The sequence below is a fragment of the Salvelinus alpinus genome, chromosome 7 (genome assembly GCF_045679555.1).
Source record: "Salvelinus alpinus chromosome 7, SLU_Salpinus.1, whole genome shotgun sequence".
Lineage (NCBI taxonomy): Eukaryota > Metazoa > Chordata > Actinopteri > Salmoniformes > Salmonidae > Salvelinus > Salvelinus alpinus.
This window is the reverse complement of record NC_092092.1, coordinates 13,849,656-13,876,935: the sequence shown is the minus strand read 5'-3', so window position 1 is coordinate 13,876,935 and position 27,280 is coordinate 13,849,656. Positions and strand designations below refer to the sequence as shown.

Sequence of the window (27,280 nt, the reverse complement as noted above, 5' to 3'; positions counted from 1 at the left end):
CTGTGACACAGAGAGGTAGCTCCAGGAACTGTGACACAGAGAGGTAGCTCCAGGAACTGTGACACAGAGAGGTAGCTCCAGGGTCCAGGAACTGTGACACAGAGAGGTAGCTCCAGGGTCCAGGAACTGTGACACAGAGAGGTAGCTCCAGGGTCCAGGAACTGTGACACAGAGAGGTAGCTCCAGGGTCCAGGAACTGTGACACAGAGAGGTAGCTCCAGGGTCCAGGAACTGTGACGTACAGAGAGGTAGCTCCAGGGTCCAGGAACTGTGACGTACAGAGAGGTAGCTCCAGGGTCCAGGAACTGTGACGTACAGAGAGGTAGCTCCAGGGTCCAGGAACTGTGACGTACAGAGAGGTAGCTCCATGGTCCAGGAACTGTGACACAGAGAGGTAGCTCCAGGAACTGTGACACAGAGAGGTAGCTCCAGGAACTGTGACACAGAGAGGTAGCTCCAGGAACTGTGACACAGAGAGGTAGCTCCAGGAACTGTAACGTACAGAAAGGTAGCTCCAGGGTCCAGGAACTGTGACATACAGAGAGGTAGCTCCAGGGTCCAGGAACTGTGACGTACAGAGAGGTAGCTCCAGGAACTGTGACACAGAGAGGTAGCTCCAGGCTCCAGGAACTGTGACACAGAGAGGTAGCTCCAGGAACTTTGACACAGAGAGGTAGCTCCAGGCTCCAGGAACTGTGACACAGAGAGGTAGCTCCAGGGTCCAGGAATTGTGACACAGAGAGGTAGCTCCAGGGTCCAGGAACTGTGACACAGAGAGGTAGCTCCAGGAACTGTGACACAGAGAGGTAGCTCCAGGCTCCAGGAACTGTGACACAGAGAGGTAGCTCCAGGAACTGTGACACAGAGAGGTAGCTCCAGGAACTGTGACACAGAGAGGTAGCTCCAGGGTCCAGGAACTGTGACACAGAGAGGTAGCTCCAGGAACTGTGACACAGAGAGGTAGCTCCAGGAACTGTGACACAGAGAGGTAGCTCCAGGGTCCAGGAACTGTGACACAGAGAGGTAGCTCCAGGCTCCAGGAACTGTGACACAGAGAGGTAGCTCCAGGCTCCAGGAACTGTGACACAGAGAGGTAGCTCCAGGAACTGTGACACAGAGAGGTAGCTCCAGGAACTGTGACACAGAGAGGTAGCTCCAGGGTCCAGGAACTGTGACACAGAGAGGTAGCTCCAGGAACTGTGACACAGAGAGGTAGCTCCAGGGTCCAGGAACTGTGACACAGAGAGGTAGCTCCAGGGTCCAGGAACTGTGACACAGAGAGGTAGCTCCAGGGTCCAGGAACTGTGACACAGAGAGGTAGCTCCAGGGTCCAGGAACTGTGACACAGAGAGGTAGCTCCAGGGTCCAGGAACTGTGACACAGAGAGGTAGCTCCAGGAACTGTGACACAGAGAGGTAGCTCCAGGGTCCAGGAACTGTGACACAGAGAGGTAGCTCCAGGGTCCAGGAACTGTGACACAGAGAGGTAGCTCCAGGGTCCAGGAACTGTGACACAGAGAGGTAGCTCCAGGAACTGTGACACAGAGAGGTAGCTCCAGGGTCCAGGAACTGTGACACAGAGAGGTAGCTCCAGGGTCCAGGAACTGTGACACAGAGAGGTAGCTCCAGGGTCCAGGAACTGTGACACAGAGAGGTAGCTCCAGGGTCCAGGAACTGTGACACAGAGAGGTAGCTCCAGGGTCCAGGAACTGTGACACAGAGAGGTAGCTCCAGGGTCCAGGAACTGTGACACAGAGAGGTAGCTCCAGGGTCCAGGGTCCAGTACACCAAGTCCTCTGTCCGTCAGGCGGACATATCAGAACCATCTGGCTGCAGCAGCTGCATAGTAGAAAGAGAGAGAGAGTCCTAGAGAGTTAGTATGGGGCTAGCCTGGAGCTACCAACTCTAGGGTTGGACCCCTCATCACTAGTCCTAGCCCCATACTAACTCTAGGGTTGGACCCCTCATCACTAGTCCTAGCCCCATACTAACTCTAGGGTTGGACCCCTCATCACTAGTCCTAGCCCCATACTAACTCTAGGGTTGGACCCCTCATCACTAGTCCTAGCCCCATACTAACTCTAGGGTTGGACCCCTCATCACTAGTCCTAGCCCCATACTAACTCTAGGGTTGGACCCCTCATCACTAGTCCTAGCCCCATACTAACTCTAGGGTTGGACCCCTCATCACTAGTCCTAGCCCCATACTAACTCTAGGGTTGGACCCCTCATCACTAGTCCTAGCCCCATACTAACTCTAGGGTTGGACCCCTCATCACTAGTCCTAGCCCCATACTAACTCTAGGGTTGGACCCCTCATCACTAGTCCTAGCCCCATACTAACTCTAGGGTTGGACCCCTCATCACTAGTCCTAGCCCCATACTAACTCTAGGGTTGGACCCCTCATCACTAGTCCTAGCCCCATACTAACTCTAGGGTTGGACCCCTCATCACTAGTCCTAGCCCCATACTAACTCTAGGGTTGGACCCCTCATCACTAGTCCTAGCCCCATACTAACTCTGGGGTTGGACCCCTCATCACTAGTCCTAGCCCCATACTAACTCTAGGGTTGGACCCCTCATCACTAGTCCTAGCCCCATACTAACTCTAGGGTTGGACCCCTCATCACTAGTCCTAGCCCCATACTAACTCTAGGGTTGGACCCCTCATCACTAGTCCTAGCCCCATACTAACTCTAGGGTTGGACCCCTCATCACTAGTCCTAGCCCCATACTAACTCTAGGGTTGGACCCCTCATCACTAGTCCTAGCCCCATACTAACTCTAGGGTTGGACCCCTCATCACTAGTCCTAGCCCCATACTAACTCTAGGGTTGGACCCCTCATCACTAGTCCTAGCCCCATACTAACTCTGGGGTTGGACCCCTCATCACTAGTCCTAGCCCCATACTAACTCTAGGGTTGGACCCCTCATCACTAGTCCTAGCCCCATACTAACTCTAGGGTTGGACCCCTCATCACTAGTCCTAGCCCCATACTAACTCTAGGGTTGGACCCCTCATCACTAGTCCTAGCCCCATACTAACTCTAGGGTTGGACCCCTCATCACTAGTCCTAGCCCCATACTAACTCTAGGGTTGGACCCCTCATCACTAGTCCTAGCCCCATACTAACTCTGGGGTTGGACCCCTCATCACTAGTCCTAGCCCCATACTAACTCTAGGGTTGGACCCCTCATCACTAGTCCTAGCCCCATACTAACTCTAGGGTTGGACCCCTCATCACTAGTCCTAGCCCCATATTAACTCTAGGGTTGGACCCCTCATCACTAGTCCTAGCCCCATACTAACTCTGGGGTTGGACCCCTCATCACTAGTCCTAGCCCCATACTAACTCTGTCTCCAGGCCTGGGTTGGACCCCTCATCACTAGTCCTAGCCCCATACTAACTCTACGGTTGGACCCCTCATCACTAGTCCTAGCCCCATACTAACTCTGTCTCCAGGCCTGGGTTGGACCCCTCATCACTAGCCCTAGCCCCATACTAACTCTGTCTCCAGGCCTGGGTTGGACCCCTCATCACTAGTCCTAGCCCCATACTAACTCTGTCTCCAGGCCTGGGTTGGACCCCTCATCACTAGCCCTAGCCCCATACTAACTCTGTCTCCAGGCCTGGGTTGGACCCCTCATCACTAGTCCTAGCCCCATACTAACTCTGTCTCCAGGCCTGGGTTGGACCCCTCATCACTAGTCCTAGCCCCATACTAACTCTGTCTCCAGGCCTGGGTTGGACCCCTCATCACTAGTCCTAGCCCCATACTAACTCTGTCTCCAGGCCTGGGTTGGACCCCTCATCACTAGTCCTAGCCCCATACTAACTCTGTCTCCAGGCCTGGGTTTGACCCCTCATCACTAGTCCTAGCCCCATACTAACTCTGTCTCCAGGCCTGGGTTGGACCCCTCATCACTAGTCCTAGCCCCATACTAACTCTGTCTCCAGGCCTGGGTTGGACCCCTCATCACTAGTCCTAGCCCCATACTAACTCTGTCTCCAGGCCTGGGTTGGACCCCTCATCACTAGTCCTAGCCCCATACTAACTCTGTCTCCAGGCCTGGGTTGGACCCCTCATCACTAGTCCTAGCCCCATACTAACTCTGTCTCCAGGCCTGGGTTGGACCCCTCATCACTAGTCCTAGCCCCATACTAACTCTGTCTCCAGGCCTGGGTTGGACCCCTCATCACTAGTCCTAGCCCCATACTAACTCTGTCTCCAGGCCTGGGTTGGACCCCTCATCACTAGTCCTAGCCCCATACTAACTCTGTCTCCAGGCCTGGGTTGGACCCCTCATCACTAGCCCTAGCCCCATACTAACTCTGTCTCCAGGCCTGGGTTGGACCCCTCATCACTAGTCCTAGCCCCATACTAACTCTGTCTCCAGGCCTGGGTTGGACCCCTCATCACTAGTCCTAGCCCCATACTAACTCTGTCTCCAGGCCTGGGTTGGACCCCTCATCACTAGTCCTAGCCCCATACTAACTCTGTCTCCAGGCCTGGGTTGGACCCCTCATCACTAGTCCTAGCCCCATACTAACTCTGTCTCCAGGCCTGGGTTGGACCCCTCATCACTAGTCCTAGCCCCATACTAACTCTGTCTCCAGGCCTGGGTTGGACCCCTCATCACTAGTCCTAGCCCCATACTAACTCTGTCTCCAGGCCTGGGTTGGACCCCTCATCACTAGTCCTAGCCCCATACTAACTCTGTCTCCAGGCCTGGGTTGGACCCCTCATCACTAGCCCTAGCCCCATACTAACTCTGTCTCCAGGCCTGGGTTGGACCCCTCATCACTAGTCCTAGCCCCATACTAACTCTGTCTCCAGGCCTGGGTTGGACCCCTCATCACTAGTCCTAGCCCCATACTAACTCTGTCTCCAGGCCTGGGTTGGACCCCTCATCACTAGCCCTAGCCCCATACTAACTCTAGGGTTGGACCCCTCATCACTAGTCCTAGCCCCATACTAACTCTAGGGTTGGACCCCTCATCACTAGTCCTAGCCCCATACTAACTCTAGGGTTGGACCCCTCATCACTAGTCCTAGCCCCATACTAACTCTAGGGTTGGACCCCTCATCACTAGTCCTAGCCCCATACTAACTCTAGGGTTGGACCCCTCATCACTAGTCCTAGCCCCATACTAACTCTGGGGTTGGACCCCTCATCACTAGTCCTAGCCCCATACTAACTCTAGGGTTGGACCCCTCATCACTAGTCCTAGCCCCATACTAACTCTAGGGTTGGACCCCTCATCACTAGTCCTAGCCCCATACTAACTCTAGGGTTGGACCCCTCATCACTAGTCCTAGCCCCATACTAACTCTAGGGTTGGACCCCTCATCACTAGTCCTAGCCCCATACTAACTCTAGGGTTGGACCCCTCATCACTAGTCCTAGCCCCATACTAACTCTGGGGTTGGACCCCTCATCACTAGTCCTAGCCCCATACTAACTCTAGGGTTGGACCCCTCATCACTAGTCCTAGCCCCATACTAACTCTAGGGTTGGACCCCTCATCACTAGTCCTAGCCCCATATTAACTCTAGGGTTGGACCCCTCATCACTAGTCCTAGCCCCATACTAACTCTGGGGTTGGACCCCTCATCACTAGTCCTAGCCCCATACTAACTCTGTCTCCAGGCCTGGGTTGGACCCCTCATCACTAGTCCTAGCCCCATACTAACTCTACGGTTGGACCCCTCATCACTAGTCCTAGCCCCATACTAACTCTGTCTCCAGGCCTGGGTTGGACCCCTCATCACTAGCCCTAGCCCCATACTAACTCTGTCTCCAGGCCTGGGTTGGACCCCTCATCACTAGTCCTAGCCCCATACTAACTCTGTCTCCAGGCCTGGGTTGGACCCCTCATCACTAGCCCTAGCCCCATACTAACTCTGTCTCCAGGCCTGGGTTGGACCCCTCATCACTAGTCCTAGCCCCATACTAACTCTGTCTCCAGGCCTGGGTTGGACCCCTCATCACTAGTCCTAGCCCCATACTAACTCTGTCTCCAGGCCTGGGTTGGACCCCTCATCACTAGTCCTAGCCCCATACTAACTCTGTCTCCAGGCCTGGGTTGGACCCCTCATCACTAGTCCTAGCCCCATACTAACTCTGTCTCCAGGCCTGGGTTTGACCCCTCATCACTAGTCCTAGCCCCATACTAACTCTGTCTCCAGGCCTGGGTTGGACCCCTCATCACTAGTCCTAGCCCCATACTAACTCTGTCTCCAGGCCTGGGTTGGACCCCTCATCACTAGTCCTAGCCCCATACTAACTCTGTCTCCAGGCCTGGGTTGGACCCCTCATCACTAGTCCTAGCCCCATACTAACTCTGTCTCCAGGCCTGGGTTGGACCCCTCATCACTAGTCCTAGCCCCATACTAACTCTGTCTCCAGGCCTGGGTTGGACCCCTCATCACTAGTCCTAGCCCCATACTAACTCTGTCTCCAGGCCTGGGTTGGACCCCTCATCACTAGTCCTAGCCCCATACTAACTCTGTCTCCAGGCCTGGGTTGGACCCCTCATCACTAGTCCTAGCCCCATACTAACTCTGTCTCCAGGCCTGGGTTGGACCCCTCATCACTAGCCCTAGCCCCATACTAACTCTGTCTCCAGGCCTGGGTTGGACCCCTCATCACTAGTCCTAGCCCCATACTAACTCTGTCTCCAGGCCTGGGTTGGACCCCTCATCACTAGTCCTAGCCCCATACTAACTCTGTCTCCAGGCCTGGGTTGGACCCCTCATCACTAGTCCTAGCCCCATACTAACTCTGTCTCCAGGCCTGGGTTGGACCCCTCATCACTAGTCCTAGCCCCATACTAACTCTGTCTCCAGGCCTGGGTTGGACCCCTCATCACTAGTCCTAGCCCCATACTAACTCTGTCTCCAGGCCTGGGTTGGACCCCTCATCACTAGTCCTAGCCCCATACTAACTCTGTCTCCAGGCCTGGGTTGGACCCCTCATCACTAGTCCTAGCCCCATACTAACTCTGTCTCCAGGCCTGGGTTGGACCCCTCATCACTAGCCCTAGCCCCATACTAACTCTGTCTCCAGGCCTGGGTTGGACCCCTCATCACTAGTCCTAGCCCCATACTAACTCTGTCTCCAGGCCTGGGTTGGACCCCTCATCACTAGTCCTAGCCCCATACTAACTCTGTCTCCAGGCCTGGGTTGGACCCCTCATCACTAGTCCTAGCCCCATACTAACTCTGTCTCCAGGCCTGGGTTGGACCCCTCATCACTAGTCCTAGCCCCATACTAACTCTGTCTCCAGGCCTGGGTTGGACCCCTCATCACTAGTCCTAGCCCCATACTAACTCTGTCTCCAGGCCTGGGTTGGACCCCTCATCACTAGTCCTAGCCCCATACTAACTCTGTCTCCAGGCCTGGGTTGGACCCCTCATCACTAGCCCTAGCCCCATACTAACTCTGTCTCCAGGCCTGGGTTGGACCCCTCATCACTAGTCCTAGCCCCATACTAACTCTGTCTCCAGGCCTGGGTTGGACCCCTCATCACTAGTCCTAGCCCCATACTAACTCTGTCTCCAGGCCTGGGTTGGACCCCTCATCACTAGTCCTAGCCCCATACTAACTCTGTCTCCAGGCCTGGGTTGGACCCCTCATCACTAGTCCTAGCCCCATACTAACTCTGTCTCCAGGCCTGGGTTTGACCCCTCATCACTAGTCCTAGCCCCATACTAACTCTGTCTCCAGGCCTGGGTTGGACCCCTCATCACTAGTCCTAGCCCCATACTAACTCTGTCTCCAGGCCTGGGTTGGACCCCTCATCACTAGTCCTAGCCCCATACTAACTCTGTCTCCAGGCCTGGGTTGGACCCCTCATCACTAGTCCTAGCCCCATACTAACTCTGTCTCCAGGCCTGGGTTGGACCCCTCATCACTAGTCCTAGCCCCATACTAACTCTGTCTCCAGGCCTGGGTTGGACCCCTCATCACTAGTCCTAGCCCCATACTAACTCTGTCTCCAGGCCTGGGTTGGACCCCTCATCACTAGTCCTAGCCCCATACTAACTCTGTCTCCAGGCCTGGGTTGGACCCCTCATCACTAGTCCTAGCCCCATACTAACTCTGTCTCCAGGCCTGGGTTGGACCCCTCATCACTAGCCCTAGCCCCATACTAACTCTGTCTCCAGGCCTGGGTTGGACCCCTCATCACTAGTCCTAGCCCCATACTAACTCTGTCTCCAGGCCTGGGTTGGACCCCTCATCACTAGTCCTAGCCCCATACTAACTCTGTCTCCAGGCCTGGGTTGGACCCCTCATCACTAGTCCTAGCCCCATACTAACTCTGTCTCCAGGCCTGGGTTGGACCCCTCATCACTAGTCCTAGCCCCATACTAACTCTGTCTCCAGGCCTGGGTTGGACCCCTCATCACTAGTCCTAGCCCCATACTAACTCTGTCTCCAGGCCTGGGTTGGACCCCTCATCACTAGTCCTAGCCCCATACTAACTCTGTCTCCAGGCCTGGGTTGGACCCCTCATCACTAGTCCTAGCCCCATACTAACTCTGTCTCCAGGCCTGGGTTGGACCCCTCATCACTAGCCCTAGCCCCATACTAACTCTGTCTCCAGGCCTGGGTTGGACCCCTCATCACTAGTCCTAGCCCCATACTAACTCTGTCTCCAGGCCTGGGTTGGACCCCTCATCACTAGTCCTAGCCCCATACTAACTCTGTCTCCAGGCCTGGGTTGGACCCCTCATCACTAGTCCTAGCCCCATACTAACTCTGTCTCCAGGCCTGGGTTGGACCCCTCATCACTAGCCCTAGCCCCATACTAACTCTGTCTCCAGGCCTGGGTTGGACCCCTCATCACTAGTCCTAGCCCCATACTAACTCTGTCTCCAGGCCTGGGTTGGACCCCTCATCACTAGTCCTAGCCCCATACTAACTCTGTCTCCAGGCCTGGGTTGGACCCCTCATCACTAGTCCTAGCCCCATACTAACTCTGTCTCCAGGCCTGGGTTGGACCCCTCATCACTAGTCCTAGCCCCATACTAACTCTGTCTCCAGGCCTGGGTTGGACCACTCATCACTAGTCCTAGCCCCATACTAACTCTGTCTCCAGGCCTGGGTTGGACCCCTCATCACTAGCCCTAGCCCCATACTAACTCTGTCTCCAGGCCTGGGTTGGACCCCTCATCACTAGTCCTAGCCCCATACTAACTCTGTCTCCAGGCCTGGGTTGGACCCCTCATCACTAGTCCTAGCCCCATACTAACTCTGTCTCCAGGCCTGGGTTTGACCCCTCATCACTAGTCCTAGCCCCATACTAACTCTGTCTCCAGGCCTGGGTTGGACCCCTCATCACTAGCCCTAGCCCCATACTAACTCTGTCTCCAGGCCTGGGTTGGACCCCTCATCACTAGTCCTAGCCCCATACTAACTCTGTCTCCAGGCCTGGGTTGGACCCCTCATCACTAGCCCTAGCCCCATACTAACTCTGTCTCCAGGCCTGGGTTGGACCCCTCATCACTAGTCCTAGCCCCATACTAACTCTGTCTCCAGGCCTGGGTTGGACCCCTCATCACTAGCCCTAGCCCCATACTAACTCTGTCTCCAGGCCTGGGTTGGACCCCTCATCACTAGTCCTAGCCCCATACTAACTCTGTCTCCAGGCCTGGGTTGGACCCCTCATCACTAGTCCTAGCCCCATACTAACTCTGTCTCCAGGCCTGGGTTGGACCCCTCATCACTAGTCCTAGCCCCATACTAACTCTGTCTCCAGGCCTGGGTTGGACCCCTCATCACTAGTCCTAGCCCCATACTAACTCTGTCTCCAGGCCTGGGTTGGACCCCTCATCACTAGTCCTAGCCCCATACTAACTCTGTCTCCAGGCCTGGGTTGGACCCCTCATCACTAGTCCTAGCCCCATACTAACTCTGTCTCCAGGCCTGGGTTGGACCCCTCATCACTAGTCCTAGCCCCATACTAACTCTGTCTCCAGGCCTGGGTTGGACCCCTCATCACTAGTCCTAGCCCCATACTAACTCTGTCTCCAGGCCTGGGTTGGACCCCTCATCACTAGTCCTAGCCCCATACTAACTCTGTCTCCAGGCCTGGGTTGGACCCCTCATCACTAGTCCTAGCCCCATACTAACTCTGTCTCCAGGCCTGGGTTGGACCCCTCATCACTAGTCCTAGCCCCATACTAACTCTGTCTCCAGGCCTGGGTTGGACCACTCATCACTAGTCCTAGCCCCATACTAACTCTGTCTCCAGGCCTGGGTTGGACCCCTCATCACTAGTCCTAGCCCCATACTAACTCTAGGGTTGGACCCCTCATCACTAGTCCTAGCCCCATACTAACTCTAGGGTTGGACCCCTCATCACTAGTCCTAGCCCCATACTAACTCTGGGGTTGGACCCCTCATCACTAGTCCTAGCCCCATACTAACTCTAGGGTTGGACCCCTCATCACTAGTCCTAGCCCCATACTAACTCTAGGGTTGGACCCCTCATCACTAGTCCTAGCCCCATATTAACTCTAGGGTTGGACCCCTCATCACTAGTCCTAGCCCCATACTAACTCTGGGGTTGGACCCCTCATCACTAGTCCTAGCCCCATACTAACTCTGTCTCCAGGCCTGGGTTGGACCCCTCATCACTAGTCCTAGCCCCATACTAACTCTACGGTTGGACCCCTCATCACTAGTCCTAGCCCCATACTAACTCTGTCTCCAGGCCTGGGTTGGACCCCTCATCACTAGCCCTAGCCCCATACTAACTCTGTCTCCAGGCCTGGGTTGGACCCCTCATCACTAGTCCTAGCCCCATACTAACTCTGTCTCCAGGCCTGGGTTGGACCCCTCATCACTAGCCCTAGCCCCATACTAACTCTGTCTCCAGGCCTGGGTTGGACCCCTCATCACTAGTCCTAGCCCCATACTAACTCTGTCTCCAGGCCTGGGTTGGACCCCTCATCACTAGTCCTAGCCCCATACTAACTCTGTCTCCAGGCCTGGGTTGGACCCCTCATCACTAGTCCTAGCCCCATACTAACTCTGTCTCCAGGCCTGGGTTGGACCCCTCATCACTAGTCCTAGCCCCATACTAACTCTGTCTCCAGGCCTGGGTTTGACCCCTCATCACTAGTCCTAGCCCCATACTAACTCTGTCTCCAGGCCTGGGTTGGACCCCTCATCACTAGTCCTAGCCCCATACTAACTCTGTCTCCAGGCCTGGGTTGGACCCCTCATCACTAGTCCTAGCCCCATACTAACTCTGTCTCCAGGCCTGGGTTGGACCCCTCATCACTAGTCCTAGCCCCATACTAACTCTGTCTCCAGGCCTGGGTTGGACCCCTCATCACTAGTCCTAGCCCCATACTAACTCTGTCTCCAGGCCTGGGTTGGACCCCTCATCACTAGTCCTAGCCCCATACTAACTCTGTCTCCAGGCCTGGGTTGGACCCCTCATCACTAGTCCTAGCCCCATACTAACTCTGTCTCCAGGCCTGGGTTGGACCCCTCATCACTAGTCCTAGCCCCATACTAACTCTGTCTCCAGGCCTGGGTTGGACCCCTCATCACTAGCCCTAGCCCCATACTAACTCTGTCTCCAGGCCTGGGTTGGACCCCTCATCACTAGTCCTAGCCCCATACTAACTCTGTCTCCAGGCCTGGGTTGGACCCCTCATCACTAGTCCTAGCCCCATACTAACTCTGTCTCCAGGCCTGGGTTGGACCCCTCATCACTAGTCCTAGCCCCATACTAACTCTGTCTCCAGGCCTGGGTTGGACCCCTCATCACTAGTCCTAGCCCCATACTAACTCTGTCTCCAGGCCTGGGTTGGACCCCTCATCACTAGTCCTAGCCCCATACTAACTCTGTCTCCAGGCCTGGGTTGGACCCCTCATCACTAGTCCTAGCCCCATACTAACTCTGTCTCCAGGCCTGGGTTGGACCCCTCATCACTAGTCCTAGCCCCATACTAACTCTGTCTCCAGGCCTGGGTTGGACCCCTCATCACTAGCCCTAGCCCCATACTAACTCTGTCTCCAGGCCTGGGTTGGACCCCTCATCACTAGTCCTAGCCCCATACTAACTCTGTCTCCAGGCCTGGGTTGGACCCCTCATCACTAGTCCTAGCCCCATACTAACTCTGTCTCCAGGCCTGGGTTGGACCCCTCATCACTAGTCCTAGCCCCATACTAACTCTGTCTCCAGGCCTGGGTTGGACCCCTCATCACTAGTCCTAGCCCCATACTAACTCTGTCTCCAGGCCTGGGTTGGACCCCTCATCACTAGTCCTAGCCCCATACTAACTCTGTCTCCAGGCCTGGGTTGGACCCCTCATCACTAGTCCTAGCCCCATACTAACTCTGTCTCCAGGCCTGGGTTGGACCCCTCATCACTAGCCCTAGCCCCATACTAACTCTGTCTCCAGGCCTGGGTTGGACCCCTCATCACTAGTCCTAGCCCCATACTAACTCTGTCTCCAGGCCTGGGTTGGACCCCTCATCACTAGTCCTAGCCCCATACTAACTCTGTCTCCAGGCCTGGGTTGGACCCCTCATCACTAGTCCTAGCCCCATACTAACTCTGTCTCCAGGCCTGGGTTGGACCCCTCATCACTAGTCCTAGCCCCATACTAACTCTGTCTCCAGGCCTGGGTTTGACCCCTCATCACTAGTCCTAGCCCCATACTAACTCTGTCTCCAGGCCTGGGTTGGACCCCTCATCACTAGTCCTAGCCCCATACTAACTCTGTCTCCAGGCCTGGGTTGGACCCCTCATCACTAGTCCTAGCCCCATACTAACTCTGTCTCCAGGCCTGGGTTGGACCCCTCATCACTAGTCCTAGCCCCATACTAACTCTGTCTCCAGGCCTGGGTTGGACCCCTCATCACTAGTCCTAGCCCCATACTAACTCTGTCTCCAGGCCTGGGTTGGACCCCTCATCACTAGTCCTAGCCCCATACTAACTCTGTCTCCAGGCCTGGGTTGGACCCCTCATCACTAGTCCTAGCCCCATACTAACTCTGTCTCCAGGCCTGGGTTGGACCCCTCATCACTAGTCCTAGCCCCATACTAACTCTGTCTCCAGGCCTGGGTTGGACCCCTCATCACTAGCCCTAGCCCCATACTAACTCTGTCTCCAGGCCTGGGTTGGACCCCTCATCACTAGTCCTAGCCCCATACTAACTCTGTCTCCAGGCCTGGGTTGGACCCCTCATCACTAGTCCTAGCCCCATACTAACTCTGTCTCCAGGCCTGGGTTGGACCCCTCATCACTAGTCCTAGCCCCATACTAACTCTGTCTCCAGGCCTGGGTTGGACCCCTCATCACTAGTCCTAGCCCCATACTAACTCTGTCTCCAGGCCTGGGTTGGACCCCTCATCACTAGTCCTAGCCCCATACTAACTCTGTCTCCAGGCCTGGGTTGGACCCCTCATCACTAGTCCTAGCCCCATACTAACTCTGTCTCCAGGCCTGGGTTGGACCCCTCATCACTAGTCCTAGCCCCATACTAACTCTGTCTCCAGGCCTGGGTTGGACCCCTCATCACTAGCCCTAGCCCCATACTAACTCTGTCTCCAGGCCTGGGTTGGACCCCTCATCACTAGTCCTAGCCCCATACTAACTCTGTCTCCAGGCCTGGGTTGGACCCCTCATCACTAGTCCTAGCCCCATACTAACTCTGTCTCCAGGCCTGGGTTGGACCCCTCATCACTAGTCCTAGCCCCATACTAACTCTGTCTCCAGGCCTGGGTTGGACCCCTCATCACTAGCCCTAGCCCCATACTAACTCTGTCTCCAGGCCTGGGTTGGACCCCTCATCACTAGTCCTAGCCCCATACTAACTCTGTCTCCAGGCCTGGGTTGGACCCCTCATCACTAGTCCTAGCCCCATACTAACTCTGTCTCCAGGCCTGGGTTGGACCCCTCATCACTAGTCCTAGCCCCATACTAACTCTGTCTCCAGGCCTGGGTTGGACCCCTCATCACTAGTCCTAGCCCCATACTAACTCTGTCTCCAGGCCTGGGTTGGACCACTCATCACTAGTCCTAGCCCCATACTAACTCTGTCTCCAGGCCTGGGTTGGACCCCTCATCACTAGCCCTAGCCCCATACTAACTCTGTCTCCAGGCCTGGGTTGGACCCCTCATCACTAGTCCTAGCCCCATACTAACTCTGTCTCCAGGCCTGGGTTGGACCCCTCATCACTAGTCCTAGCCCCATACTAACTCTGTCTCCAGGCCTGGGTTTGACCCCTCATCACTAGTCCTAGCCCCATACTAACTCTGTCTCCAGGCCTGGGTTGGACCCCTCATCACTAGCCCTAGCCCCATACTAACTCTGTCTCCAGGCCTGGGTTGGACCCCTCATCACTAGTCCTAGCCCCATACTAACTCTGTCTCCAGGCCTGGGTTGGACCCCTCATCACTAGCCCTAGCCCCATACTAACTCTGTCTCCAGGCCTGGGTTGGACCCCTCATCACTAGTCCTAGCCCCATACTAACTCTGTCTCCAGGCCTGGGTTGGACCCCTCATCACTAGCCCTAGCCCCATACTAACTCTGTCTCCAGGCCTGGGTTGGACCCCTCATCACTAGTCCTAGCCCCATACTAACTCTGTCTCCAGGCCTGGGTTGGACCCCTCATCACTAGTCCTAGCCCCATACTAACTCTGTCTCCAGGCCTGGGTTGGACCCCTCATCACTAGTCCTAGCCCCATACTAACTCTGTCTCCAGGCCTGGGTTGGACCCCTCATCACTAGTCCTAGCCCCATACTAACTCTGTCTCCAGGCCTGGGTTGGACCCCTCATCACTAGTCCTAGCCCCATACTAACTCTGTCTCCAGGCCTGGGTTGGACCCCTCATCACTAGTCCTAGCCCCATACTAACTCTGTCTCCAGGCCTGGGTTGGACCCCTCATCACTAGTCCTAGCCCCATACTAACTCTGTCTCCAGGCCTGGGTTGGACCCCTCATCACTAGTCCTAGCCCCATACTAACTCTGTCTCCAGGCCTGGGTTGGACCCCTCATCACTAGTCCTAGCCCCATACTAACTCTGTCTCCAGGCCTGGGTTGGACCCCTCATCACTAGTCCTAGCCCCATACTAACTCTGTCTCCAGGCCTGGGTTGGACCCCTCATCACTAGTCCTAGCCCCATACTAACTCTGTCTCCAGGCCTGGGTTGGACCACTCATCACTAGTCCTAGCCCCATACTAACTCTGTCTCCAGGCCTGGGTTGGACCCCTCATCACTAGCCCTAGCCCCATACTAACTCTGTCTCCAGGCCTGGGTTGGACCCCTCATCACTAGTCCTAGCCCCATACTAACTCTGTCTCCAGGCCTGGGTTGGACCCCTCATCACTAGCCCTAGCCCCATACTAACTCTGTCTCCAGGCCTGGGTTGGACCCCTCATCACTAGTCCTAGCCCCATACTAACTCTGTCTCCAGGCCTGGGTTGGACCCCTCATCACTAGTCCTAGCCCCATACTAACTCTGTCTCCAGGCCTGGGTTGGACCCCTCATCACTAGCCCTAGCCCCATACTAACTCTGTCTCCAGGCCTGGGTTGGACCCCTCATCACTAGTCCTAGCCCCATACTAACTCTGTCTCCAGGCCTGGGTTGGACCCCTCATCACTAGTCCTAGCCCCATACTAACTCTGTCTCCAGGCCTGGGTTGGACCCCTCATCACTAGTCCTAGCCCCATACTAACTCTGTCTCCAGGCCTGGGTTGGACCCCTCATCACTAGTCCTAGCCCCATACTAACTCTGTCTCCAGGCCTGGGTTGGACCCCTCATCACTAGTCCTAGCCCCATACTAACTCTGTCTCCAGGCCTGGGTTGGACCCCTCATCACTAGTCCTAGCCCCATACTAACTCTGTCTCCAGGCCTGGGTTGGACCCCTCATCACTAGTCCTAGCCCCATACTAACTCTGTCTCCAGGCCTGGGTTGGACCCCTCATCACTAGTCCTAGCCCCATACTAACTCTGTCTCCAGGCCTGGGTTGGACCCCTCATCACTAGTCCTAGCCCCATACTAACTCTGTCTCCAGGCCTGGGTTGGACCCCTCATCACTAGTCCTAGCCCCATACTAACTCTGTCTCCAGGCCTGGGTTGGACCCCTCATCACTAGTCCTAGCCCCATACTAACTCTGTCTCCAGGCCTGGGTTGGACCCCTCATCACTAGTCCTAGCCCCATACTAACTCTGTCTCCAGGCCTGGGTTGGACCCCTCATCACTAGTCCTAGCCCCATACTAACTCTGTCTCCAGGCCTGGGTTGGACCCCTCATCACTAGTCCTAGCCCCATACTAACTCTGTCTCCAGGCCTGGGTTGGACCCCTCATCACTAGTCCTAGCCCCATACTAACTCTGTCTCCAGGCCTGGGTTGGACCCCTCATCACTAGTCCTAGCCCCATACTAACTCTGTCTCCAGGCCTGGGTTGGACCCCTCATCACTAGTCCTAGCCCCATACTAACTCTGTCTCCAGGCCTGGGTTGGACCCCTCATCACTAGTCCTAGCCCCATACTAACTCTGTCTCCAGGCCTGGGTTGGACCCCTCATCACTAGTCCTAGCCCCATACTAACTCTGTCTCCAGGCCTGGGTTGGACCCCTCATCACTAGTCCTAGCCCCATACTAACTCTGTCTCCAGGCCTGGGTTGGACCCCTCATCACTAGTCCTAGCCCCATACTAACTCTGTCTCCAGGCCTGGGTTGGACCCCTCATCACTAGTCCTAGCCCCATACTAACTCTGTCTCCAGGCCTGGGTTGGACCCCTCATCACTAGTCCTAGCCCCATACTAACTCTGTCTCCAGGCCTGGGTTGGACCCCTCATCACTAGTCCTAGCCCCATACTAACTCTGTCTCCAGGCCTGGGTTGGACCCCTCATCACTAGTCCTAGCCCCATACTAACTCTGTCTCCAGGCCTGGGTTGGACCCCTCATCACTAGTCCTAGCCCCATACTAACTCTGTCTCCAGGCCTGGGTTGGACCCCTCATCACTAGTCCTAGCCCCATACTAACTCTGTCTCCAGGCCTGGGTTGGACCCCTCATCACTAGTCCTAGCCCCATACTAACTCTGTCTCCAGGCCTGGGTTGGACCCCTCATCACTAGTCCTAGCCCCATACTAACTCTGTCTCCAGGCCTGGGTTGGACCCCTCATCACTAGTCCTAGCCCCATACTAACTCTGTCTCCAGGCCTGGGTTGGACCCCTCATCACTAGTCCTAGCCCCATACTAACTCTGTCTCCAGGCCTGGGTTGGACCCCTCATCACTAGTCCTAGCCCCATACTAACTCTGTCTCCAGGCCTGGGTTGGACCCCTCATCACTAGTCCTAGCCCCATACTAACTCTGTCTCCAGGCCTGGGTTGGACCCCTCATCACTAGTCCTAGCCCCATACTAACTCTGTCTCCAGGCCTGGGTTGGACCCCTCATCACTAGTCCTAGCCCCATACTAACTCTGTCTCCAGGCCTGGGTTGGACCCCTCATCACTAGTCCTAGCCCCATACTAACTCTGTCTCCAGGCCTGGGTTGGACCCCTCATCACTAGTCCTAGCCCCATACTAACTCTGTCTCCAGGCCTGGGTTGGACCCCTCATCACTAGTCCTAGCCCCAGGGTTCAACAACCCACCCTTACTCTCTCTCTCACTTTTTGTCTCTCATCTCTCTCTCTCACTCTTTCTTTCTCTCTCACTCTTTGTCTCTCTAGGTCAGGCCAGGGTGCACCAGCTAGCAGAGAACACGCGCTACTTCAGGTCTCGTCTTCAAGAGATGGGTTTCATCATCTACGGTAACAATGATTCTCCTGTGGTCCCAATTCTGCTCTACATGCCAGGAAAAGTTGTGTAAGTTACTTTACTTTGTTACGTTTATTTGACGGGGACACTGATTCTAACCCTTCTGGTCTACATGACGGGAAAAGTGTAACTACCAGAGGGAACCTTTTTATATATGATTTTATTGTGAAGGAATGAATGGAGGTGATAGATTATAACCCTTACCACTAGGGGGCGTCTCACAAGGAACCATCACCCAATCACCTGTCCCAGAGAAGAATTTACGGGATAAATCTGCTTCCTTTGTTTATGGGTGTAGTTCTTCTTCTTCTGTTGACGTACCGCTACAGATACGTTAAAATGTGACGGTTACGTCTGAATGTGTTTTAAAACGGCTCCACTGTTGCCTTGGTAATGGGATTCAGCTACCCTTTCTATCTGTTTCAATTAATCGAGTTACTTTCACAAATTGTGATACGCCTTTTCAAATCTGTTTTTGAAAGCATGACTAGGGGGCTCATTTTACCGAGGGGCCAGTTGAGAAGCTAAAAGGATAATATTGTCTGTCTTTTGAAGATCACTATGAACGTGTTTAATGTCTCCAGATAGTTTGTTCTTCACTGGTTGACCTTTTCTTGTGGCAACAGGTCACACATCTTGCTGCTGTGATGGCACACTGTGGAATTTCACCCAGTAGATATGGGAGTTTATCAAAATCGGGTTTGTTTTCAAATTCTTTGTGGATCTGTGTAATCTGAGGGAAATATGTGTCTCTAATATGGTCATACATTTGGCAGGAGGTTAGGAAGTGCAGCTCAGTTTCCACCTCATTTTGTGGGCAGTGAGCACATAGCCTGTCTTCTCTTGAGAGCCATGTCTGCCTACGGCGGCCTTTCTCAATAGCAAGGCTATGCTCACTGAGTCTGTACATAGTCAAAGCTTTCCTTAAGTTTGGGTCAGTCACAGTGGTCAGGTATTCTGCCACGGTGGTCAGGTATTCTGCCACGGTGGTCAGGTATTCTGCCACGGTGGTCAGGTATTCTGCCACGGTGGTCAGGTATTCTGCCACGGTGGTCAGGTATTCTGCCACGGTGGTCAGGTATTCTGCCACGGTGGTCAGGTATTCTGCCACGGTGGTCAGGTATTCTGCCACGGTGGTCAGGTATTCTGTCACGGTGGTCAGGTATTCTGTCACGGTGGTCAGGTATTCAGTGGTCAGGTATTCAGGTATTCAGTGGTCAGGTACTCTGCCACGGTGGTCAGGTACTCTGCCACGGTGGTCAGGTACTCTGCCACGGTGGTCAGGTACTCTGCCACGGTGGACAACCTGGGGTTAATATTCCTTCTCTGGTCCTAGACCCTGGTGGACAACCTGGGGTTAATATCTTCTCTGGTCCTAGACCCTGGTGGACAACCTGGGGCTAATGTCTTCTCTGGTCCTAGACCCTGGTGGACAACCTGGGGCTAATGTCTTCTCTGGTCCTAGACCCTGGTGGACAACCTGGGATTAATATCTTCTCTGGTCCTCGACCCTGGTGGACAACCTGGGGTTAATATCTTCTCTGGTCCTAGACCCTGGTGGACAACCTGGGGCTAATGTCTTCTCTGGTCCTCGACCCTGGTGGACAACCTGGGGTTAATATCTTCTCTGGTCCTAGACCCTGGTGGTCAACCTGGGGTTAATATCTTCTCTGGTCCTAGACCCTGGTGGACAACCTGGGGTTAATATCTTCTCTGGTCCTCGACCCTGGTGGACAACCTGGGGTTAATATCTTCTCTGGTCCTAGACCCTGGTGGACAACCTGGGGTTAATGTCTATGTTCCTGCTTGAGTTCCCTACCTCCCAGTCTCTTTCTTCCTCAACAACGGAGCCGCCGTGAAAAACTTCAAGTACCTCTGTGTACACATCTCAGAGCAACTGAATGGTCAAACCACACGGACACTGTGGTGAAGAAGGCAGGACAGCAACTCTTCAACCTCAGGAGAAATGTGACCTGTTCCAGAGGGTTTAAGTGTGCTACAGTGCATCTGACTAATAAAACCATCTCATTTTACTCTCTGACTTTCTATATTTTCCTCCGTCTCGCTTGCTTTGTGTTCATGTCATACCTGCTGACTTCACAGAGCCTGTTTTTCTCCATGCTGAACGTGGCTTTCTATCTACAGTGGACATCCTGTCCACCCAGGGGCACCATGGATAAATAACTGGGAAGCGTTTGCTGACCAAATGTTCAGGGTCGTAGTGTGTGTTCAGGGTCATAGTGTGTGTCCAGGGTCGTAGTGTGTGTCCAGGGTCGTAGTGTGTGTCCAGGGTCGTAGTGTGTGTCCAGGGTCGTAGTGTGTGTCCAGGGTCGTAGTGTGTGTCCAGGGTCGCAGTGTGTGTCCAGGGTCGTAGTGTGTGTCCAGGGTCGTAGTGTGTGTCCAGGGTCGTAGTGTGTGTCCAGGGTCGTAGTGTGTGTCCAGGGTCGTAGTGTGTGTCCAGGGTCGTAGTGTGTGTCCAGGGTCGTAGTGTGTGTCCAGGGTCGTAGTGTGTGTTCAGGGTCATAGTATATGTTCAGGGTCATAGTGTGTGTTCAGGGTCATAGTGTGTGTTCAGGGTCATAGTATATATTCAGGGTCATAGTGTGTGTTCAGGGTCATAGTGTGTGTTCAGGGTCATAGTGTGTGTTCAGGGTCGTAGTGTATGTTCAGGGTCATAGTGTGTGTTCAGGGTCATAGTGTGTGTTCAGGGTCATAGTGTGTGTTCAGGGTCGTAGTGTATGTTCAGGGTCGTAGTGTATGTCCAGGGTCGTAGTGTGTGTTCAGGGTCATAGTATATATTCAGGGTCATAGTGTGTGTTCAGGGTCATAGTGTGTGTTCAGGGTCATAGTGTGTGTTCAGGGTCGTAGTGTATGTTCAGGGTCGTAGTGTATGTTCAGGGTCGTAGTGTATGTCCAGGGTCATAGTGTATATTCAGGGTCATAGTGTGTGTCCAGGGTCGTAGTGTGTGTCCAGGGTCGTAGTGTATATTCAGGGTCATAGTGTATATTCAGGGTCATAGTGTATATTCAGGGTCATAGTGTGTGTCCAGGGTCATAGTGTATATTCAGGGTCATAGTGTATATTCAGGGTCATAGTGTGTGTCCAGGGTCGTAGTGTGTGTCCAGGGTCGTAGTGTATATTCAGGGTCGTAGTGTAAAGCTGGTTGTGTTTAATAGTCAGTTGTTTTCTCATGGGGTCTAGTTGGGTTCCTGATCAGCCCTTTATGACAGCTGGTAACGTAAAGAGGCTTTAAATACAGAGATGTATTCATTCATCGGGCTTCATGTCTTTTACAATGGGGCCTTTCTGTGTTCTGCAGGGCTTTCTCTCGTGCCATGCTGAAGAGGAAGATAGGAGTGGTGGTGGTAGGATTTCCTGCTACGCCCATCACAGAGGCACGGGCACGCTTCTGTCTGTCTGCTACACACACCAAGGCCATGCTCGACCAGGTGAGCACACACACACACACAGACACACACAGAGACGCAAACACACACACACACACACACACAGACACACATGCACAGAGAGAGATGTAAACACACACACACACACACACAGAGAGACACACAGACACGAGTCTGTACATAGTCAAAAGCGTTCCTACAGTTTGTGTCAGGTATATACCGTGTCAGTCACAGTGGTCAGGTATATACCGTGTCAGTCACAGTGGTCAGGTATATACCGTGTCAGTCACAGTGGTCAGGTATATACCGTGTCAGTCACAGTGGTCAGGTATATACCGTGTCAGTCACAGTGGTCAGGTATATACCGTGTCAGTCACAGTGGTCAGGTATATACCGTGTCAGTCACAGTGGTCAGGTATATACCGTGTCAGTCACAGTGGTCAGGTATATACCGTGTCAGTCACAGTGGTCAGGTATATACCGTGTCAGTCACAGTGGTCAGGTATATACCGTGTCAGTCACAGTGGTCAGGTATATACCGTGTCAGTCACAGTGGTCAGGTATATACCGTGTCAGTCACAGTGGTCAGGTATATACCGTGTCAGTCACAGTGGTCAGGTATATACCGTGTCAGTCACAGTGGTCAGGTATATACCGTGTCAGTCACAGTGGTCAGGTATATACCGTGTCAGTCACAGTGGTCAGGTATAGAGGTCGACCCATTATTGGAGGACCAAAAAAAGCCGGTACCGATTAATCGGATGATTTTTATCTGTATTTGTAATTATGACAATTACAACAATACAATACCACTTTTTATTTTTACATAATATAATACATAAATAAAATCTATTTAAATAATGCAAAAACAAAGTGTTGGCGAAGAAAGTAAAAGTGCAATATGTGCCATGTAAGAAAGCTAACGTTTCAGTTCCTTGCTCAGAACATGAGAACATATGGAAGCTGGTGGTTCCTTTTAACATGAGTCTTCAATATTCCCAGTTAAGAAGTTTTAGGTTGTAGTTATTATAGGACTATTTCTCTCTATATCATTTGTATTTCATATACCTTTGACTATTGGATGTTCTAATAGGCACTTTAGTATTGCCAGTCTAATCTCGGGAGTTGATAGGCTTGAAGTCATAAACGGCCCAATGCTTGAAGCACAGCGAAGAGCTGCTGGCAAACGCACGACGATATACAAACGTAAGCAAGGGTTGAAATTATTAAGTTTTAGTCAAATATATCTGTTTGGGCTTGCGGTCACTTTGTAGTCTAGCAGTTATTATGTTCTGGCCCCCCGACCATCCGCTCACGAAACAAATCGGCCCACAGCTGAATCTAGTTGTTTTAGTGTTTCACCATAGTGAAGGCTCAGGTTTTCTGGGTCTCTATGTTTTTGGTTGGACAGGTTTCTACATTTCTTTCTTAGGTTTTTTGCATTCTTCATCACTGAACGATAGTTTTGGGTAAGAAATATTCTCTTAGGTCTGAGTATTTGTCACAGTGTAATAGGAAATGCAGCTCTGTCTCTGTCTCTCCCCTGGAGCAGAGTGAGCACAGACTGTCCTCTCTGGGCAGCCAGGTTTGTCTGTGACGACCGGTCTCTATTTTTTATTTATTTATTTTATTTTTTTTATTTAACCTTTATTTAACCAGGTAGGCAAATTGAGAACACGTTCTCATTTACAATTGCGACCTGGCCAAGATAAAGCAAAGCAGTTCGACACATACAACAACACATAGTTACACATGGAGTAAAACAAACATATAGTCAATAATACAGTGGAAAAAAAAATAAGTCTATATACAATGTGAGCAAGTGAGGTGAGATAAGGGAGGTGAAGGCAAACAAATATATGTATAAATAAATAAAATAAATAAATAAAAATATAAAAGGCCATGGAGGTGAAGTGAATACAACACAGCAAGTAAAATAAAACTAAAAAAAAAACCCTGGAATGGTTGGTTTGCAGCGGAAGAAAGTGCAAAGTAGAGACAGAAAATAATGGGGTGCAAAGGAGCAAAATAAATTAATAAAATAAATACAGTAGGTAAAGAGGTAGTTGTTTGGGCTAAATTGTAGATGGGTTATGTACAGGTGCAGTAATCTATGAGCTGCTCTGACAGCTGGTGCTTAAAGCTAGTGAGGGAGATAGGTGTTTCCAATTTCAGAGATTTTTGTAGTTCGTTCCAGTCATTGGCAGCAGAGAACTGGAAGGAGAGGCGTCCAAAGGAAGAATTGGTTTTGGGGGTGACTAGAGAGATATACCTGCTGGAGCGCGTGCTACAGATAGGTGCTGCTATGGTGACCAGCGAGCAGAGATAAGGGGGGACTTTACCTAGCAGGGTCTTGTAGATGACCTGGAACCAGTGGGTTTGGCGACGAGTATGAAGCGAGGGCCAGCCAACGAGAGTGTACAGGTCGCAGTGGTGGGTAGTATATGGGGCTTTGGTGACAAAACGGATGGCACTGTGATAGACTGCATCCAATTTATTGAGTAGGGTTTTGGAGGCTATTTTGTAAATGACATCACCGAAGTCGAGGATTGGTAGGATGGTCAGTTTTACAAGGGTATGTTTGGCAGCATGAGTAAAGGATGCTTTGTTGCGGAATAGGAAGCCAATTCTAGATTTGACTTTGGATTGGAGATGTTTGATGTGAGTCTGGAAGGAGAGTTTACAGTCTAACCAGACACCTAGGTATTTGTAGTTGTCCACATATTCTAAGTCAGAACCGTCCAAAGTAGTGATGTTGGACAGGCGGGCAGGGGCAGGCAGCGATCGGTTGAAGAGCATGCATTTGGTTTTACTTGTATTTAAGAGCAGTTGGAGGCCACGGAAGGAGAGTTGTATGGCATTGAAGCTCGCCTGGAGAGTTGTTAACACAGTGTCAAAAGAAGGGCCAGAAGTATACAGAATAGTGTCGTCTGCGTAGAGGTGGATCAGAGAATCACCAGCAGCAAGAGCGACATCATTGATGTATACAGAGAAGAGAGTCGGTCCAAGAATTGAACCCTGTGGCACCCCCATAGAGACTGCCAGAGGCCCGGACAACAGACCCTCCGATTTGACACACTGAACTCGATCAGAGAAGTAGTTGGTGAACCAGGCGAGGCAATCATTAGAGAAACCAAGGCTGTCGAGTCTGCCAATGAGGATGTGGTGATTGACAGAGTCAAAAGCCTTGGCCAGGTCAATGAATACGGCTGCACAGTATTGTTTCCTATCGATGGCGGTTACGATGTCGTTTATGACCTTGAGCGTGGCTGAGGTGCACCCATGACCAGCTCTGAAACCAGATTGCATAGCGGAGAAGGTGTGGTGGGATTCGAAATGGTCGGTAATCTGTTTGTTGACTTGGCTTTCGAAGACCTTAGAAAGGCAGGGTAGGATAGATATAGGTCTGTAGCAGTTAGGGTCAAGGGTGTCCCCCCCTTTGAAGAGGGGGATAACCGCAGCTGCTTTCCAATCTTTGGGGATCTCGGACGACACGAAAGAGAGGTTGAAGAGGCTAGTAATAGGGGTGGCAACAATTTCAGCAGATAGTTTTAGAAAGAAAGGGTCCAGATTATCTAGCCCGGCTGATTTGTAAGGGTCCAGATTTTGCAGCTCATTTAGGACATCAGCTGACTGTATTTGGGAGAAAGAGAAATGGGGGAAGCTTGGGCGAGTAGCAGAGGGGAGGGCAGTGCTGTTGTCCGGGGTAGGGGCAGCCAGATGGAAAGCATGGCCAGCCGTGGAAAAATGCTTATTGAAATTCTCAATTATAGTGGATTTGTCGGTGGTGACAGTGTTTCCTATCTTCAGAGCGGTTGGAAGCTGGGAGGAGGTGTTCTTATTCTCCATGGACTTTACGGTGTCCCAGAACTTTTTTGAATTTGTGTTGCAGGAAGCAAATTTCTGCTTGAAAAAGCTAGCCTTGGCTGTTCTAACTGCCTGTGTATATTGGTTTCTGGCTTCCCTGAAAAGTTGCATATCACGGGGGCTGTTCGATGCTAATGCAGAACGCCATAGGATGTTTTTCTGTTGGTTAAGGGCAGTCAGGTCAGGAGAGAACCAAGGGGCTATATCTGTTCCTGGTTCTAAATTTCTTGAATGGGGCATGCTTATTCAAGATGGTGAGGAAGGCATTTTTAAAAAATGACCAGGCATCCTCTACTGACGGGATGAGATCGATATCCTTCCAGGATACCCCGGCCAGGTCGATTAGAAAGGCCTGCTCGCTGAAGTGTTTCAGGGAGCGTTTGACAGTGATGAGTGGAGGTCGTTTGACCGCTGACCCATTACGGATACAGGCAATGAGGCAGTGATCGCTGAGATCTTGGTTGAAAACAGCAGAGGTGTATTTGGAGGGCAAGTTTGTTAGGATGATATCTATGAGGGTACCCGAGTTTACGGAATTGGGGTGGTACCTGGTAGGTTCATTGATAATTTGTGTGAGATTGAGGGCATCAAGCTTAGATTGTAGGGTGGCTGGGGTTTTGAGCATGTTCAAATTTAGGTCGCCTAGCAGCACGAACTCTGAAGATAGATGGGGGGCAATCAGTTCACATATAGTGTCCAGAGCACAGCTGGGGGCAGAGGGTGGTCTATAGCAGGCGGCAACGGTGAGAGACTTGTTTTTAGAGAGGTGGATTTTTAAAAGTAGAAGTTCAAATTGTTTGGGAACAGACCTGGATAGTAAGACAGAACTCTGCAGGCAGTCTTTGCAGTAGATTGCAACACCGCCCCCTTTGGCCGTTCTATCTTGTCTGAAAATCTTGTAATTGGGGATGAAAATATCTGAGTTTTTGGTGGTCTTTCTAAGCCAGGATTCAGACACGGCTAAAACATCCGGGTTGGCAGAGTGTGCTAAAGCAGTGAACAAAACAAACTTAGGGAGGAGGCTTCTAATGTTAACATGCATGAAGCCAAGGCTATTACGGTTACAGAAGTCATCAAAAGAGAGCGCCTGGGGAATAGGAGTGGAGCCAGGTACTGCAGGGCCTGGATTCACCTCTACATCACCAGAGGAACAGAGGAGGAGTAGGATAAGGGTACGGCTAAAAGCTATGAGAATTGGTCGCCTAGAGCTACTGGAGCAGAGAGTAAGAGGAGGTTTCTGGGGGCGATAAAATAGTTTAAAGGAATAATGTACAGACAAAGGTATGGTAGGATGTGAATACAGTGGAGGTAGACCTAGGTATTGAGTGATGATGAGAGAGATATTGTCTCTAGAAACATCATTGAAACCAGGTGAAGTCATCGCATATGTGGGTGGTGGAACTGAGAGGTTGGATATGGTATAGTGAACAGGGCTAGAATCTCTACAGTGAAATAAGCCAATAAACATTAACCAGAACAGCAATGGACAAGGCATATTTACATTAAGGAGAGGCATGCTTAATCGGGTGATCAATAAGGGTCCAGTGAGTAGAGGTTGGTTGGGGTCGTGGCGATCCAGACAGCTGGCCGGGTATGTGGCTGTCGGTAGCAGCATGGGATGGAGGTCTGTTTGTAGATACCTCGTGCGTTTCCGTCGGTAAGTTAGTGGGGTTCCGTGTAGTGGGGTTCCGTGTGGAAGAGGGGATCAATCCAAATTGGCAGAATAGATATAGTGACCCAAGGAGAAAAAAATAAATAAAAAATAAAAATAAATAATAGTTGTCCGGTATGCTTATTCAGGTAGCAGCCGATAGACAGCTAACGATTAGCGGGCCTCAGGTGAGCGTTCAGGTAACGTCGGGACGGAGGTGCCAGTTGGATAAATCCCTCGGGCAGATAACGTCGGCAGTCAGACGTGAAGGCCCGGTGGGGTTCCGTATCTGCAGCAGCAACAAAAGAAACGTGTCCGGATGGTGATGGAACTCCTCAGCTGGCTAGCTCCAGGATGATTTGACTATGCTCCGGGGTCGACGTAAGCCAATCGTCACACGGTTTGCAGCTAGCTAGCTGCGAAGTCAAGGTGCAAGTGACCAGAGCCTGCGGCTGGAATCCGGGGAAACTGAGAGAGAAGAAAAGTCCCGGAATGCTCCGGTCCGAGTCGCGTTGCACAAAAGTGCCGGTAGATT

At 52.5% G+C, this 27,280-nt stretch overlaps 1 protein-coding gene across 1 annotated transcript in view; it reads left to right on the top strand.

The window, feature by feature from the left end:
• Positions 1-27,280, top strand: part of LOC139580301 (serine palmitoyltransferase 2-like) — a 50,970-nt gene that overhangs the window by 11,723 nt on the left and 11,967 nt on the right. Inside the window, exons 3-4 of the mRNA XM_071408841.1 lie at positions 17,732-17,867; positions 21,140-21,269. Of these exons, the coding sequence (XP_071264942.1) occupies positions 17,732-17,867; positions 21,140-21,269 (266 nt within the window). The remainder of the gene's footprint in view (positions 1-17,731; positions 17,868-21,139; positions 21,270-27,280) is intronic.